Source organism: Rhodnius prolixus, unplaced genomic scaffold (genome assembly GCF_049639745.1).
Source record: "Rhodnius prolixus isolate KJV_2025 unplaced genomic scaffold, Rpr scaffold_5, whole genome shotgun sequence".
NCBI classification, from domain to species: domain Eukaryota; kingdom Metazoa; phylum Arthropoda; class Insecta; order Hemiptera; family Reduviidae; genus Rhodnius; species Rhodnius prolixus.
The window spans coordinates 42,670,166-42,685,977 of record NW_027411624.1 but is presented as its reverse complement, the minus strand read 5'-3'; the positions used below and the strand labels follow the sequence as shown (position 1 = coordinate 42,685,977).

At 36.4% G+C, this 15,812-nt stretch overlaps 1 protein-coding gene across 5 annotated transcripts in view; it reads right to left on the bottom strand.

The window, feature by feature from the left end:
• Positions 1 to 15,812, bottom strand: part of LOC141458916 (E3 ubiquitin-protein ligase RNF19B-like) — a 216,553-nt gene that overhangs the window by 13,807 nt on the left and 186,934 nt on the right. For 4 of the 5 annotated variants that reach the window (XM_074137497.1, XM_074137498.1, XM_074137499.1 and 1 more), the window contains 7 exons: positions 7,255 to 7,450; positions 5,895 to 6,054; positions 4,873 to 5,014; positions 4,588 to 4,776; positions 3,935 to 4,050; positions 3,712 to 3,841; positions 1,283 to 1,399 (listed from right to left, as the gene is read on the bottom strand). In XM_074137497.1, the coding sequence (XP_073993598.1) occupies positions 1,283 to 1,399; positions 3,712 to 3,841; positions 3,935 to 4,050; positions 4,588 to 4,776; positions 4,873 to 5,014; positions 5,895 to 6,054; positions 7,255 to 7,450 (1,050 nt within the window). The remainder of the gene's footprint in view (positions 1 to 1,282; positions 1,400 to 3,711; positions 3,842 to 3,934; positions 4,051 to 4,587; positions 4,777 to 4,872; positions 5,015 to 5,894; positions 6,055 to 7,254; positions 7,451 to 15,812) is intronic. The other variant, XM_074137496.1, reaches the window with a different exon arrangement.

Sequence of the window (15,812 nt, the reverse complement as noted above, 5' to 3'; positions counted from 1 at the left end):
ATAAGTGGTTTCAAAATTTTCGGAGTGGCCATATGGGCACAAGTGACGCTGAACGTTCTGGACGCCCAGTTGAGATTACTACTCCAGAAATCATTGATAAAATCCATGATATGGTGATGGATGACAGAAGAGTGAAGGTGCGTGAGATTGCTAGTGCTGTGGGCATCTCGAATGAACGGGTACATAATATTTTGCATCAACATTTGGACATGACAAAGCTATCCGCAAGATGGGTGCCGCGATTGCTCACGCTTGACCAAAAACGAAATCGTGTGAAGTGTTGCAAGGACGGTTTGCAGCTGTTCCAGAAGAATCCGCAGGACTTTAAGCGTCGTTTTGTCACTGTGGATGAAACATGGATACATCACTACACTCCTGAGACCAAAGAACAATCTAAACAATGGGTTACCAAGGGGGGAATCTGCGCCAAAAAAGGCGAAGACCGTTCCTTCGGCCGGAAAGATTATGGCGACTGTCTTTTGGGATTCGCAAGGAATAATCCTCATCGACTATCTGGAAAAGGGTAAAACTATTACAGGTGCATATTATTCATCGTTATTGGACCGTTTGAAAACCGAGCTGCAAGAAAAACGCCCACGATTGGCCCACAAAAAAGTCCTTTTCCATCACGACAACGCACCAGCTCACACCTCAGCAGTTGTGGTCGCAAAATTAATGGAAATAGGGTTCCAACTCGTTTCACAACCCCCCTATTCTCCAGACTTGGCTCCCTCGGACTACTATTTCTTCCCCAATATGAAGAAATGGCTGGTGGGAAAAAGATTTTATTCAAACGAGGAGGTGATTGCAGAAACGAATGGCTATTTTTCAGACTTGGACAAATCCTATTATTCGGAAGGGATCAACAAACTAGAGCAGCGTTGGACGAAGTGTATAAGCCTAAAAGGAGACTATGTTGAAAAATAAAAAAGGTTTACCCCAAAAAATTAAGTAGTTTTTATTTTTGCACGGACTTTTCAAACGACCCTCGTACAGCTGTTAACGACGTATCCGTGCGAACGATCATTAATAGTTTCTTTTTCAAACTCTGCTACAATTGCATTAAATAAAGTTACTATTTCTTCGTTTATACATTCGTTTCAAGGATCCCTCTACATTTCTGAGAAATTACCATTTTTCTTATCATTACCAGAAATAGGTACCAAATATTTCAATTAAAAACATTATTAAAGCTTTAGGCAAAGTGTTATTTGCTAGTTTTAGTATTAATTATACCTGTATCTGGAATTAACAAAAATATAAGTATTTAAAAAATACTTACAAACTTATTCTTTCTTGTACCACCAACTCTTCTATGATAATTATTGGTGCCACTGTCATCAACATTCGTTGACGATGAAGTAGGTGTTGTGGTCGAAGAACTTGGTTCTGATTCGATCTAAAAAAAAAATACAAGTACTTTATCAGTTTTTATTTTGGAGCAAAAAAATCAAGCAAAAACAAAGATCTGGTTGACCCATCAACACAGTTCTATTCTGATTCTGGTTTCGTATCACACGAATTGTTCTTAAGAGTAACCCACAAGAAATAATCCAGTGAGGTATGGAGGTCAGGTGATCGCAGTGGGTATTCTACTCAGAATAATAAATTGCTATTTATTTTTTTAAGGAAACAGAAGCAAAGCCATTTTCCTTGATTTATCTTTAAGTGTTCTTCAAGATTTTGGTAATTTTGGTGTTTTAAAGGACAAGTTGACGCTTCATCAAATTACCATAGAATAATGTTAGGGGCCCATCTTAATGAGAACATTCCTAGCAGGTCTCGTACAGGTTGCGTAGAATATCCAAGTTATATTTTTGTTTTTTTTTTCTTTTCTTTTCTTGAGGAGTAGCTCTTAAGAATAACGTGTATGATAAAAAAAAAAACAAAAAAAAACCCTGTCACCATTGAAGATTTAAGTTAGCTATCGAATGAGCATGTGCTGAAATTCCTAATAAAATGTTTTTAAATTCAAGCGATTTCAGAGCCTCACGATGCTAAAGGCGCTGTTTACATCGTAAAGTTCAACAATTTGAAATTTGGGGATTGGGCCATTATTTCTCAACCATTAAATCTAAAGTATAATTAAATTACCCAATTTTATAAAGTGTGACAACATTTTTTTCTGCGAAATTCCTTATTAAATTCAGCAGTAAATTATATTTAAGAGTTGGAACTGTAAAATACGTAAGAAATGGTTCTTTTGAAGGTTGCCGCTTCAACTCACCTCAATTAATTTTTAACGAAAAGAAGTTTTCTAATGTGGCTACCAGTACTAAGGTTAAAAGAGATCACCTGGTTTATTGTTAAATCTTAACAACTTATTTAATCTTCTTCAATATTTCGTAAGCTATAGGAACATATATTGCACTAAAAAAGGGCTTTTTAGAGAGAAATCGAACGATCTCTATTTCCAGCAGATAAACTCTAATAAAGAGAAGTAGTACTTCAGATTCAGCAGTTTTCTTTATACTTAAAATGTTACCAGCCCATCTAATTCTCCTAAATAGGACATAAATGACATGGTCGAACATTTCATTTAAGTAGTACATTTCAGGAATGCCTACACATTTTACAAATCCACGTTCGTGACCACTACTCCAACACCCGCTCCTATATATATTTATCTAATAGGTAAAGGGTAAATAGTACCATTGGAGATCGTGCAGATAGCTCTATAGCTATTTCAAGGGTCATATGGCCAATGAAATTGGTGAGAGATGATCGTCATTGCCAGGAGACCCGTGTTTTACCCCAGAACTCTTTAGAACTTGCACTTTACCTTGGACATCTTTCTACGGAGTCTGATCTACTTTTCCGGAATACCTAGCATTCACAGTCTCTCAACCAAAATTGATTTCAATTAGCTATAACTTATCCCTGTCTAAAATGTATAGATAGAAGACAATCATTTATTGCTAGACTTCCCCTGAGAGAAATACGATATATTTGATCTCGTCCACAAAGAGTTTCTACCTCAAAGTCAATCAACACTTTTACTGAGAGGTTCTTGAAAAAACTTCGAAAAAGGGCCATTCGAATGTGAGACCAAACATCAAGAACAAGTGGGTGTTGCATCAAGATAATGCTCCTTGCCACACAGCAATTTCAATAAACAGAGTTTTTTGGCCCTGTAAAGACATTGCTGTGGCTCCTCACAGCCTCCTTAGTCGCCTGACTTGTCAAGTCCTTGTGACTTTTTTTTTCTCTTCCTGAAGTTGAAAAAAATCACCTCAAGGGTGACTCATTTTTGGGACAGTAGAAAACATTCAAACGGCTGTAACCGACCAGCTGAAGGCTATTCCAGTATCGGAGTTCGAGCACTGCTATGGAGGAGTGGAAGAAACGTCTCCAGCGCTGTGTGGCTTCAGAAGGAAGTTATTTTGAAGGTGACAATATAGAATTGTAATTCTTTTTGAATAAAAAAAATTTAAAAAAAGTCTCATTACTTAATTTACAGACCTCGTATATACTGTAAAGTAATCATCAATTCTTTTTTATGAATCTTATGGGATCCAAGACCTAGTCTAATTATTATCATATACTCGGCTTGCATCACAGTATCCTTTCTTTGGTATAAATAATTGGAAAATGGAATTTCCAGAGGTCTTGTTTTTCTTCTCGAAATGAAGCATAATTTTTCGGAGATAATAATAATAATAATAAAACCTTTTATTTTTTCACATTTATTTCACTAAATCACATGCTTACCTTGAAATTAACTGAAGTCATTGAACTCCTATGACCCGCATCTTCCGTTTGTGTCTTATCAGATAGACTATTACAGGATGTTTCACTTCGTTGTCTGGATTCGTTAATAGACTCTACAACTGTGTCCTCTCTGTTACAGTAAAATAAAATTGGATGAGTGAATTTTTTTTTAAAAATAATTTGATGAGAGAATAAACCTATATTGATGTCCATCGTGGCTAACCTGGCTATTGGCTCGGTTGTATCATGAGCACCTTCTAATTGGGGATCAATAAAACTAACGTTGTCATCGAATCTTACACGATCTAAACACCCATCTTCAACGTCATCTTTATGGCTCTACAAAAAAAGTAAACAAAAGAAAATTTAACACATAAGTAACTATTCTAAGTAATTAGATTAGGTAATTTTAAAATGTTTGCCTCTTTGTACTTGTAAGGGGAAGGCTATGATAATGAACTTTAAGAAAAGTACCAGAATAAGTAAAATAATTAAGTGATTTCAGCATTTTCTTTAGAGAAGTTGCCAAGTTTTTTTTTTTTCAAACTAGGACAAGATCTATCAATTAGTCCTGAAACTTTTTGGAACTTCCAAGAACATTGATTTTATTTAGCAGAAACTTTCGAGAGGAAACTGAAGCGTCCCACTTCCTTCATCAACAGTAACCTTTACCTCTCTAATAAGTATTGTTATTTTGATGCCACAATCTTTTACTGAAAATTTTTGTTCCAAAATCTGTGATAACAGAAAATGTTGTGTTAACACTAATTTTTAAAAAATTATATTAAGATATCGAATTATATTTTTGAAAAATCGAAATATAAGCAAAAATTTAGCTATAATTAGAAAAGTAACGTAAAATTTACTATTACTTACTAATTTACTTTTCTTCGTAACTTTTCTTAACAATCTAGTAGCTAACTCTTCTAAAGAATTGACAGTAGCTGGTTCGGCTTCATTAGCAACAGCAATTGTACTTCCACCCGTTGACGTCGTTGTCTCCGCTGCGCTACCTGATGAATCGTTGCTTGCACCACGATAATTTGACAAAGAACCTCCTTCAGTCTTTTAGAAAATTAATTAACAAATTTAATATAACTATAATTATAATATTATAGTATTTTAGTTATACAAAGAGTTTTTGGTGAAAGACTTCTTTACCTTGAAATTTAATGGGGAGCCGGCTAATCCCCTGGTAGAAGCGGCGTCAGTCTTGTCTGAGAGGCTTGTCGTCGCGCTGGCAGTCTCACTACTCACGCTAAATCTTTGACACACAACTACATCGGCTAGCACTTCTAATCTGCTTTGGAAAAAACAAAATTTCAAAATGTTTCATCAAGATGTTTAATTCAGTACGGGGGGGAAATAATCGCTCTCTTCATTTCCATCTCCCATAAGAGGTATCAGGGACTGTTTTTTTGGGATTATATTTCTACTTTTGGAATGTCCGCTACCTCTATATCGGGTCAAATTGGTTGGCCCCTTAGAGGAGGATAATAAACTTCCAGCTTCCCTTATAGAGCTAAAGTAGTGAACAAGGGATGGAGGGAGATAGATCCCTAAAGAGAACGAAGAATCTTTTTCGAATCAAGCAGTAGTTTTTCCTAACTGCCGACTTTTCTCCCGTGATTTCCTGCAGGACCCCTTATAATTACTAGTGTTGAAGGTTTATTATATCCCCCACTCCTAGAACCTTCCCTAATTTTTAATTTGGGTGTGTCATCTTATGGGCATCAGAGAGTGATCTCTGTCGGCCAGCTCTACGCTCTTCTCAAATCTAACTAGAAAAGAAAACAAAAAATAAGCCATCTTGTTATTACAACTGCTACATTCTCTTAACAGAATTGTAACAATAAGATCTTGTCAAGTTTTTAGATTTGAGAATTCAGCAGAAATACAAGGTTAAATCTCAAGTCCCCTGGATAGTTAATTAAGAATGATTAAGTGAGGTAAGTGAAACTGCAGCTACATTATATGAGACAATACATAAATATAATGTATTTATGACTGGCAGACGGCGTTAGCCATGCCTTTTGTACAATGTTAAAAAATATTATGTACTATATCTTCTAAAATAAATGTATATTATTATTATTATTATTATTATTAATGTATTTATGAGAGAAATTTAATCAAATATCTTTTAAAAATTAAATAAATAAATTCATTCCCGCCAACTTTACCTTTGTCCAGTGTTGTTATTGGACGCAATACTTCCTGCCAGCGCTACAAAACTGGCACTCTCTCTATCAGCTTCTCTTTCCAATTGGCTACCACTTCCTAAAGATAAAGAAACCTCACCGATACTTGGATTACCTCCAGGATGGCTTACGGTATCACCGTCTGTAAACAAAAAAACATAAACTCAATTAGAATAATGGTTTTTATTTCTTTTTTGCGTTTATTGTGCTACAATCAGCGTGTTAGCGCTATAAGTAACAATGATAACAGTGAACAGTAGAAGTAAATGAGTGGAGAAGTTACCGGCAGTGGTAACACTCCAAAACATTTTATGGTTAGTCACTCTCTGTTCACTTGAGAGGAGATCACGAGGCCTCACTGTCTTTTAAGACGTCTTGTCGGGTTGTCAGGAAGAGTTCTAAAAGAAAGATTTTGGAGCTAGAGGATTTATATGAGATTGCAGGCAATTGAAGTGGGAATTTTCTGTATCGTGTTTTAGCAACTTGGGTGATGAAAAGAATGTTAAGGTCAGTGTTTATAGAGTCCAGGTTGGAGACATAAAATGGAGCGTTTACAAATAGTTCGAAGTATTTTAGATTGTAGAGATTGAATCCTTTGGAGATTGGTGCGTTTTGGTTGAATCCCCACAGCTCTATTCCATACGCCCAGATGGGTTTCAAAATAGAAGTATAAATCAGTCTTGAATTGTCCAGAGAGAGTTTTGATCTATCGTCTAAGAGTCTTTTAAGTAGTCCATAGCGTCTGTTTAGTTCTGTTCTTTTAAGTCTAGTGTGGGGGTTCCAAGAAAGTCTTCGGTCTACAATAATTAAAAAAAGAAGAAGAAGAAGAAGGTTGCATCTTGCAATAAGACAACCACACTAATCAGTTACCAAACCGATTTCCTGTTAGTCAAAGGCCCCAAATTATCTTCTAACTGGTTCTAGACGGCGTCTAAAATCGGAAAACCCAGAATTGAGACCTGCTGTTGAGATCAATCAGGAAAACATTTCATGAAAGTTCGCTGCAGCAGAAAGCTGAAAGGATGAAACTAAATGATCTGGAAAATTAAGAGGATTCCCTGAAAAGATGGCATCCAGGCAAAAGGTACCTTGATTGGATAAGAAGGAGACATCTTGTTCCAAATAGAAGGAAATGGAGTCGCCTCTGTTGGAAAGATTGCCTCCATAGTCTCAGGGTAAACATGGATATTTAATAAGATATCTAAGTAGCCAAATCTTCACAACTTAAGGGCACTTATTTTTTTCAACCAATATTATTTACCTTGACTAAAAACTAAATTCAAAATAAAACAAACCCTTATATGGTTTAACAAAATTAAATAAAATAGTTTGGTAAACTAACCGTTAGCTTTAGAAGCTAATACACCCATCACATCTTGTTCATCATCGAATTCAAATCTAACTCCAGCACCAGAAGTGGAAACTCCACAGCCTCCAGATCGGCACAAAGATACAGGTACCACTCCGTAGACATAGAACAAGAGTATGGGCACACCGATACCAACAGCTAGGCCGGCTAATACTGGCGAGATCAGCACCTGCTCAAACAACAAAAATTATTATTATAAAACCACTTGACATCGTAGGAATGGGGTTTTTGGATCAATACTTTTTCATTTCAATCTTAAACGAAGAATTGGTTCTCACCAATACCTGCACAGGTGGGCAAAACTTTGGATTCGTTCCCAGACCATTAGCGCAGAGACTGCCCTCTATGGGCTTTTTCATAAAAATAAACAAAACTACCCTTTCTATGGAACACGAGAACCTAGCGTTCCAGGAACGATTCTAAAGTGAACCGCAAAGTAGTGCCCAAGCTTGAGAGAACTCATGCCCAATTTCCCGGACCCATCATTACCAATTATAGGAAAGTAAATCACCCATCAGGTTAGCAAGTAAATTTACTAGTAAAACATAAGAGATTAAGTCGAAACAATTAGGTTCACTTTCAACATTCCTCGCCAAAAATAAACTAATTCTAATAAAAATGAATCACAACGGAATTAAGTAAACAACATTTCGTGTGGAATGTAACAGGAAATACTTTAAATGCCGGATATCCAAAACGTAAAAGTTTCTCTGAATAATAAATGAGCAAAAATTTTTTTTTTTCTGCATCTGTTTTGCCTGAGCTCTGCTTTAAGCAAGAGTACTTCTAGGATCTTAGAGAATCTTCGCACGCTAATTCCATAACATTTGATTGATTTCCAGTCGCCTATTATTTAAAAATTTCATACCTAGCACCTTAAGACGATCCCTGGAATAATGTTCTCCAATAGAATCAACAGTTTAAGGAAAAACCACCGGAATTCCCCAAAAAAACTCGCTAAAAACTGGAAAATCCATTCCGTAAAGTAAGTCACTTCCTGTCAGCAAATCTGCTTCAAAATTTAATCACTATTATGCAGATAATGAAGGCCGTGCATTACACGGTAAACGGCTTTTCCCACAGAAAAATCTCAATATCTCCACTCTCAGAGAACTTGACGACTTCATCAGATTTTTCCGGAAAAATGTTGTTTTTTTTTTTCCAAATGAAAGTTCTGGAGCTACAGTTTGGCATTTAGTGCATCAAATTTAAAGAAAATCGTTAGGGCTGTTTCCCTCCAAAATTTCTGGAAAAGAGATAATACCAGTTGATTGATTAAATCGAAAAGCTAACTGTTGGGTAGCTCCTAAGCTAAGTTATAATCAAATTAGCGCAATCTAGGAATTTTCGTTTCAGAGAGTATTTACAGTAAAAGTAATGTAATTGCCTATTTTTTCAGGCGGGGCTTTACATCCAAATACCAAATTAGGTGTCGTGGACGGAGAGGCGACTAACATACTTTACTGTACAGTTATCATATTAACCATTAAATAAAATCCAAGGCCCAAAGACCGGGAATCGAACCCACTAAACCAACAATACATCTTAGCTTTGCGGGTCTAGCCTATAACCGCCTAACATACTTTACTATAAATTTCTCAAATTAACCATTAAATAAAATCCAAGGCCTAGAGACCAGGGAATCGAACCCACCAAACCAACAATACATCTTAGCATTGCAAGTCTAGACTATAACCGCCTAACATACTTTACTGTAAATTTCTCATATTAACCATTAAATAAAATCCAAGGCCTAGAGACCGGGGAATCGAACCGACTAAACCAACAATACATATTAGCTTTACAGGTATCGCCTCTTAACCGCTCGGCTACCTTGGCGCCTAAGAGAGTATTTACTGTGTGTTTTTTGGATCTGCAGATTGTTTAATGCGTCACACGGGGGGAACTTCACCTTTATATACTCATCATTCAACAAGAGAGTGATAAGGTAAGAAAGGAAGAAATATGCTTCCAATTACGGCGGAAATTTGAGACATACTCAATACTTCCTATTGTAAGCAACTATCTGATTGAAGAAGCAAAATCTTGGTAATATTTGATGAGAGATTAATGTACTTGATGAAAGCAATTAGAAATAAGAACATCTTCAGCTATTAACAGAGAAGGAAGCTGTAAATGAAGATGCCAACTAATGTACAAAAAAAAAAAGAGGCGCAAAGAGATGTTAACCAACGCAAGCTTGGTGGTAGTTAAAGGCGTGGAAACAGCGTTGCAAACATAACAAGGGGTCGTCCGGTCGGATACAACAGAGAGCCAGGAGCCGCCGCATTCATCGTACACACTTATTGATTGGGTGCAACAGAGAGCGTGAGTAGAAACTGCGATGGGATGATGACACACCAGGATCTGCACAAAGTGGAGTTCCACGGTTACCACTACTGGAGCTCCACTCACACACGCACAGGAAACCTCTTTTTTAACCTCCTCTTCTTCCCTGCCGTTATTTCTTCTTTATACAACTTAACATACAAACCAGATATTTCTATCCCCACCAAACCCAGTTCTTTTCAAATTTATATCTCTTTATGGACATTTCTCAGAGTACGTTACGCATTATCAAGCTTTTCATGCTAGCCAAATAATATAATATATAAAAGAGGCATATAAGCAAATGCACCATTATTTACCTTCAAAGGGTGTATTCCATTCTGCCAAATATATCATATTATAAGAACTTGTGCAAACAAATAAAACGATCCACAAATTTCAACTTTGTAAACAACCTCGAACATAACCCTACCACAGAGTATATTATAACCTTCCCCATTAGCTTTTACTTTCTCTGACATCACATGGGCATTTTTGATGGTGACGTAATTTTTTAAATCCAAATTTTTTATTGGATATGTTTTCACTAATTATTAACGTTGATAAATAAATCTTTAAAAAAAAATCACTGAAACTTTAAATCTAAAGTAACTCCACCCAAGAGCGTTCCACCAATTTTAGAACCGCTAAATTTAACTTATATATATTTTCTTAGAAAAAAATTTAAGATGAAAATCACAGCATCCGATCTCACACAAACACTCTTTTCCATGTGGCAAGATAGTAGAAGCAATTACAGGTTTTTCCAGTTCAATACGAGAGATAGCTGAAAGGCTAGCCTTCAGTGCCTCAATACATAAAAAGAATAAATATTTATTATGATAAATATATACAATACATAAAATAAATAAAGAAGTATAAATGTATAAAAAAAACATTTCAATCTTCTTAACTAAGTGATATAAGAGAAAAGTTAGGTGAGGAGGATTGGATTGCAGGGGAAAAGGAGGAAAAACCTGCAGCTAGTGTAGAAAGTTAGAGTAGGATATGTTTTAGTCTTCTGTGTCCTGTATGTTGTAGAAGGATCGTAGGAGGCTATGTCGTGGTAGAGTGGATTAGGATGGCAGTATAGGATGGAAAGGAGTTTGAGCAGACGATTTTTGGATATAGGAGCGTACCCCGGGGATAATGGACGCAGTCTCCGTGGAGTGAGTCAATTCTAGTACGCCGTGGAGAGAGTCTGTTGCGAGTCTGAGAAATTTGTTTAGCGTTGTCCTGGAGTTTTTTGATGTTGCTACTACAAGTCCAGGCTCCCAGGCAGAGCAGGCGTAGAGAGCAACATCGGCCTGATGACTACTTTGTAGAGGAGAAGTTTGTTAGTCACAGTCATTTTGGAGTCACCTGAGAGAAGAGGAAATAATAGTCGTTTAGCCAGTTTGCCTGCGTTTACTTTGTCCTGAACGTGCGTAATGAAAGACAGTTTGTTGTCTAAAGTTAGCTCTAAGTACTTCACATGGGTAGACCACGAAATGAGTGTGTTAATACAAGTGATTTGTCGGTTAAGAGTGGGTCTGCGTTTGGTGAAGAGTATATCGTTAGCCTTGTCGTGGTTAATTTTAATTTTCCATTTGCTGCAGAATTTTGTAGGTCTGTCTATTGCAAGAGTAAGTGGCCTCAATACAATGCAGCTATAAACACAACTGATTTGGACAAGTACGCAAGGGTATTGATGTGCTGACTTGTTTCGAAACTTTTTTTTTTTTGATGGCTCAGCCTTTGGAGTCAAACAGGAAACCATAGGAAGGGGACTCACAGCAGAGGAAACTATGTGAAAAGAGGAATGATAAGAAGCAGGTGGAGCAGCCGATTTGGTTTAAGGACACCATTCTTCCACATCCAAGCAAACTTACTTCTTGCAGGATGCTGCCTCTGGAATGTCTACTGATCCCTTAGTGTTTTTTTGGGAACCATCAACCTTTCTAAAAACACAACAAGAATGAGGATTCCCTGTTGCTGTATATTCAATAAAGGAACGGGCTTCGCTGGCTTGATTTGAAATGCGCCTAACACTTCTGATCTAACGTTACCCACTGAAGTAACAACAATAGCCTTCAGAGGTGGTTATGCATAATAATTATTTAGTGGAATACACTGGAGGGAAGAAGACCGCTTTTATACACGAGAAAGGTCACAGCCTTTCTGTATACTGGTATTTCATTTACAAAGCGGATGTAAACAATACCAAACCAATTCACAGAAACCACCTGAGTTACACCTCGAATTTTGTACAAAAGACATTTCAATTAATTTTATTATTTATTAAACTCCAGCTTCCCTTAATAATACAATATTTCAATGCTACCCCCCACACAGTGACTTCATGAATCTGAATATCAAAATTTAATGACGTCAATGTTTGTAGTTACCTACGTAATAGCTCTGCTCAGTATTCAAATAGAAGGAACATTATATAACGATGACGCCACTGGTACACACCAGTGTGAACCCTCACATGATTTGGGCGGAAGCACGTGTTCTACTGTTTTCATTTGTGTACGCAATAAGGGAAGCGTATTTCCTTATTTAAATTTATCGATCGAAATTCCTCACGTTGGAAGTACAAAGGGAGTAGCGGAATAAGAGGGGTCTGGCGGCCCCCACCGGTTTTGAAACAATCGACCCAAAAACTTTGGAGGAGACCGAAAAAAAAATTTTTGAAATTTTTTCCGACCCTCTCCAACCCCACAAAAACTCGTAAACGAGAAAAATGTGTTTTTTTGATATTTTAATTTTTTTCGAGCGTTCTAATCCTTTTAAAGCGGTTCCAACGCAACTAAAAATTTATTTTGGATGTGTAGATGTTCTCTGAATTTTTTCGGTTTTTACGGTACAGTTAAATGAAGTGAAACATAGCTTTGAATCCAAAAAAATCGTTAAAAATCGGGATTTTTTAAAAACAAGTTTTCGGCATTTTGGGCTGACTCGATGGAAAATGACGGCCTAACTATGGTTGAAAGATACACTCTTACTCTACAAAATGGCGCAATTGAAACTCAATTTGGTTGCTTGTTGTCTGCGATAACTCAATTTGAGTAAAACGCGAATTTAAAAGGTATGCGATTTTGGCCAATAAAATAAGTCACAATTTAATTAAACAAAAAAAGCACCAAAAATAATGTTCGTATAAAGGTATTCTAAATCGCTGATCAAGAATTTGATGTCAAAACCATGTTTTGACAATTGACAGCTGTTAAAAATGCTGTCAACAAAAAACGAAGAATTCATTTTTTTTCAATTTTTTTTTAATGCACGGATAATTGTTTTTATTTTCAATTCATTGAGGTAATTATAATCTTGAATTTAATGATAAAAGTATATGTTGATAAAACGTCATATCACATTTTTTTAGTTTGATTTTGTCGAAGATGTTCATCATTTGGAAGTTTTCAAATCCAATTCCTCGGATTCGAATTTACCATCAACAAGCCACAAGTAGATTATTCAACAACAATTATTGATTTCTCAATTGTAATTTAATTTAGTCCCCCTAATTTTACTTATAGTAAAATATTGGAATAATTAGCTGTCCTAAAAATATGCATATCTTATTTACTTAATATTACATATATACAACATTGTGGGATAAATACCTAGATTGAGAATGTAATTGAAGAAAACTATATTATTTGCGATAAAGCCAGATAATTATTACCTATTATCACAAAACTTCCAAATGATGAAAGGTGCATAAAATGCGACCTACTGTTGCGATACGGCACCGGGCAAAAAAAAGTCATTACTTCAGAAGAAGAAGCCAACTTGTTTTCAGATGAACTGGACAAAGAAGTGGATGTAGGAAACGTTCTGTGCGGAAAATGTCGTCGTTCAACTCGTCTAGTCAGTGCGGATCCGAATTTACCATCAACAAGCCACAGTCATCACGAAACTTTTCCGCAAGATCGTGATCGTGTGGAACGACAATTATCAGAACTCTCAAACTTGTCAGCATCAGGATCTTCAAACCATTGACATCAGACGATGTATCAGACTTTCCCGAAATGACAGAAAAAGATTTGAAGATCCTTTTTACAGGTTCATCATTCATTCATCATTTGGAAGTTTTCGTTTTTTTGGTGGCATCTCTGTTTTAGCGAAAAAAAATTTCAAAAAATTAACATCTTCGACAAAATCAAACTAAAAAAATGTGATATGACGTTTTATCAACATATACTTTTATCATTAAATTCAAGATTATAATTACCTCAATGAATTGAAAATAAAAACAATTATCCGTGCATTTAAAAAAAATTGAAAAAAAATGAATTCTTCGTTTTTTGTTGACAGCATTTTTAACAGCTGTCAATTGTCAAAACATGGTTTTGACATCAAATTCTTGATCAGCGATTTAGAATACCTTTATACGAACATTATTTTTGGTGCTTTTTTTGTTTAATTAAATTGTGACTTATTTTATAGGCCAAAATCGCATACCTTTTAAATTCGCGTTTTACTCAAATTGAGTTATCGCAGACAACAAGCAACCAAATTGAGTTTCAATTGCGCCATTTTGTAGAGTAAGAGTGTATCTTTCAACCATAGTTAGGCCGTCATTTTCCATCGAGTCAGCCCAAAATGCCGAAAACTTGTTTTTAAAAAATCCCGATTTTTAACGATTTTTTTGGATTCAAAGCTATGTTTCACTTCATTTAACTGTACCGTAAAAACCGAAAAAATTCAGAGAACATCTACACATCCAAAATAAATTTTTAGTTGCGTTGGAACCGCTTTAAAAGGATTAGAACGCTCGAAAAAAATTAAAATATCAAAAAAACACATTTTTCTCGTTTACGGGTTTTTGTGGGGTTGGAGAGGGTCGGAAAAAATTTCAAAAATTTTTTTTTCGGTCTCCTCCAAAGTTTTTGGGTCGATTGTTTCAAAACCGGTGGGGGCCGCCAGACCCCTCTTATTCCGCTATCCCTTTTACAGAATGGATATTCCACTATTTCCTCTAAACTTGACCCAAAGTTTGGGATTTAAGGATACTGTTGAGTGACGGAAGATTGGTAGGTAGGTAGATCCTTTAGAAGTCCCATTCCTGGCTCTTATCGTATTATAAAAAAAAGAGAAGGATTAAAGATGCTGCGAAAATTCTCAGTTTAAGGAACGATAGTTATGTCGGTGGTAAAATGGCCGACTTGGTTGTTTCAGGTGGCAACCAAAAATGTGAGTCTATTCGCGCGCTGGCGTTTCACACATTTCTTTGATTAAAAAAAAATATATATATACACTGCTCCACAAAAAAAGTGGCGTACTTTAAAAATGCGTTATTTTTTTTCTCTGTAACTTTTTTGTTCTACATTTTATTTTAGTTAGCAAATATAAGAAGTATAAAGTTACGGGAGGGCTAAAATAAAATAAAAAATGATCTAAAAGAAATGAAAACCTTTAATTTAACAAAAAAGTACTTCTCGGCAAAATATGAGTTTGGAAAAAAAAGTATTTCTTCCGATTAAAAAAAGAGAAAAAGAATTTTAGTAACGTGTATTGCTCGGCTTACTGCATCCAATCTCCTCGGCATACTCCTTATTAAATTTCTCACGAAATCTTGTGTTAATTCCTGCCATATCTTCACCAGAGCACCTCGCAACTCTTCTAAGCTCCTGGGAGGATTATTTCTCCATCTTAATCGCCTACCCAGCTCATCCCAAAGATGTTCGATTGGATTTAAATCCGGGCTGCGTGCTGGCCATCTCAGAACACGAATGCCAGTATCGTGGAGATATTGAACACAGGCGGCAGTGTGTGGTCGGGCATTATCTTGCATAAAAATAAAATTCTCCCCCATAAATGGTGCATAGGGTATCACATATTGCTGCAAAATTTCCCTCACATACAAATCTGCATTCAAGATTGCCCTGTTGGAACACGTGAAGCTCAGTCTTAGCCTCCATAGAAATCCCAGCCCACACCAGCACTGAACCACCTCAGAATGGTAGTCTACCAGAAATATTGCACGGAGCGTAGCGCTTTCCAGGCCTTCGGTAAACCCGTCGCCTCCCATCAGGTGCATAGAGAGCAAAACGGGACTCGTCTGAAGAGAGAACGTTTCTCCAATCGTTCTCAGACCAGTTGCGGTGTTCCCTAGCGAACTCTAGACGGGCTCTCCGATGATCTACGGTGAGCAATGGTCCTGTGGCTTGCTTCCTAGAGCGTAAATTCATTTCAGCGAACCTTCTTCGTAC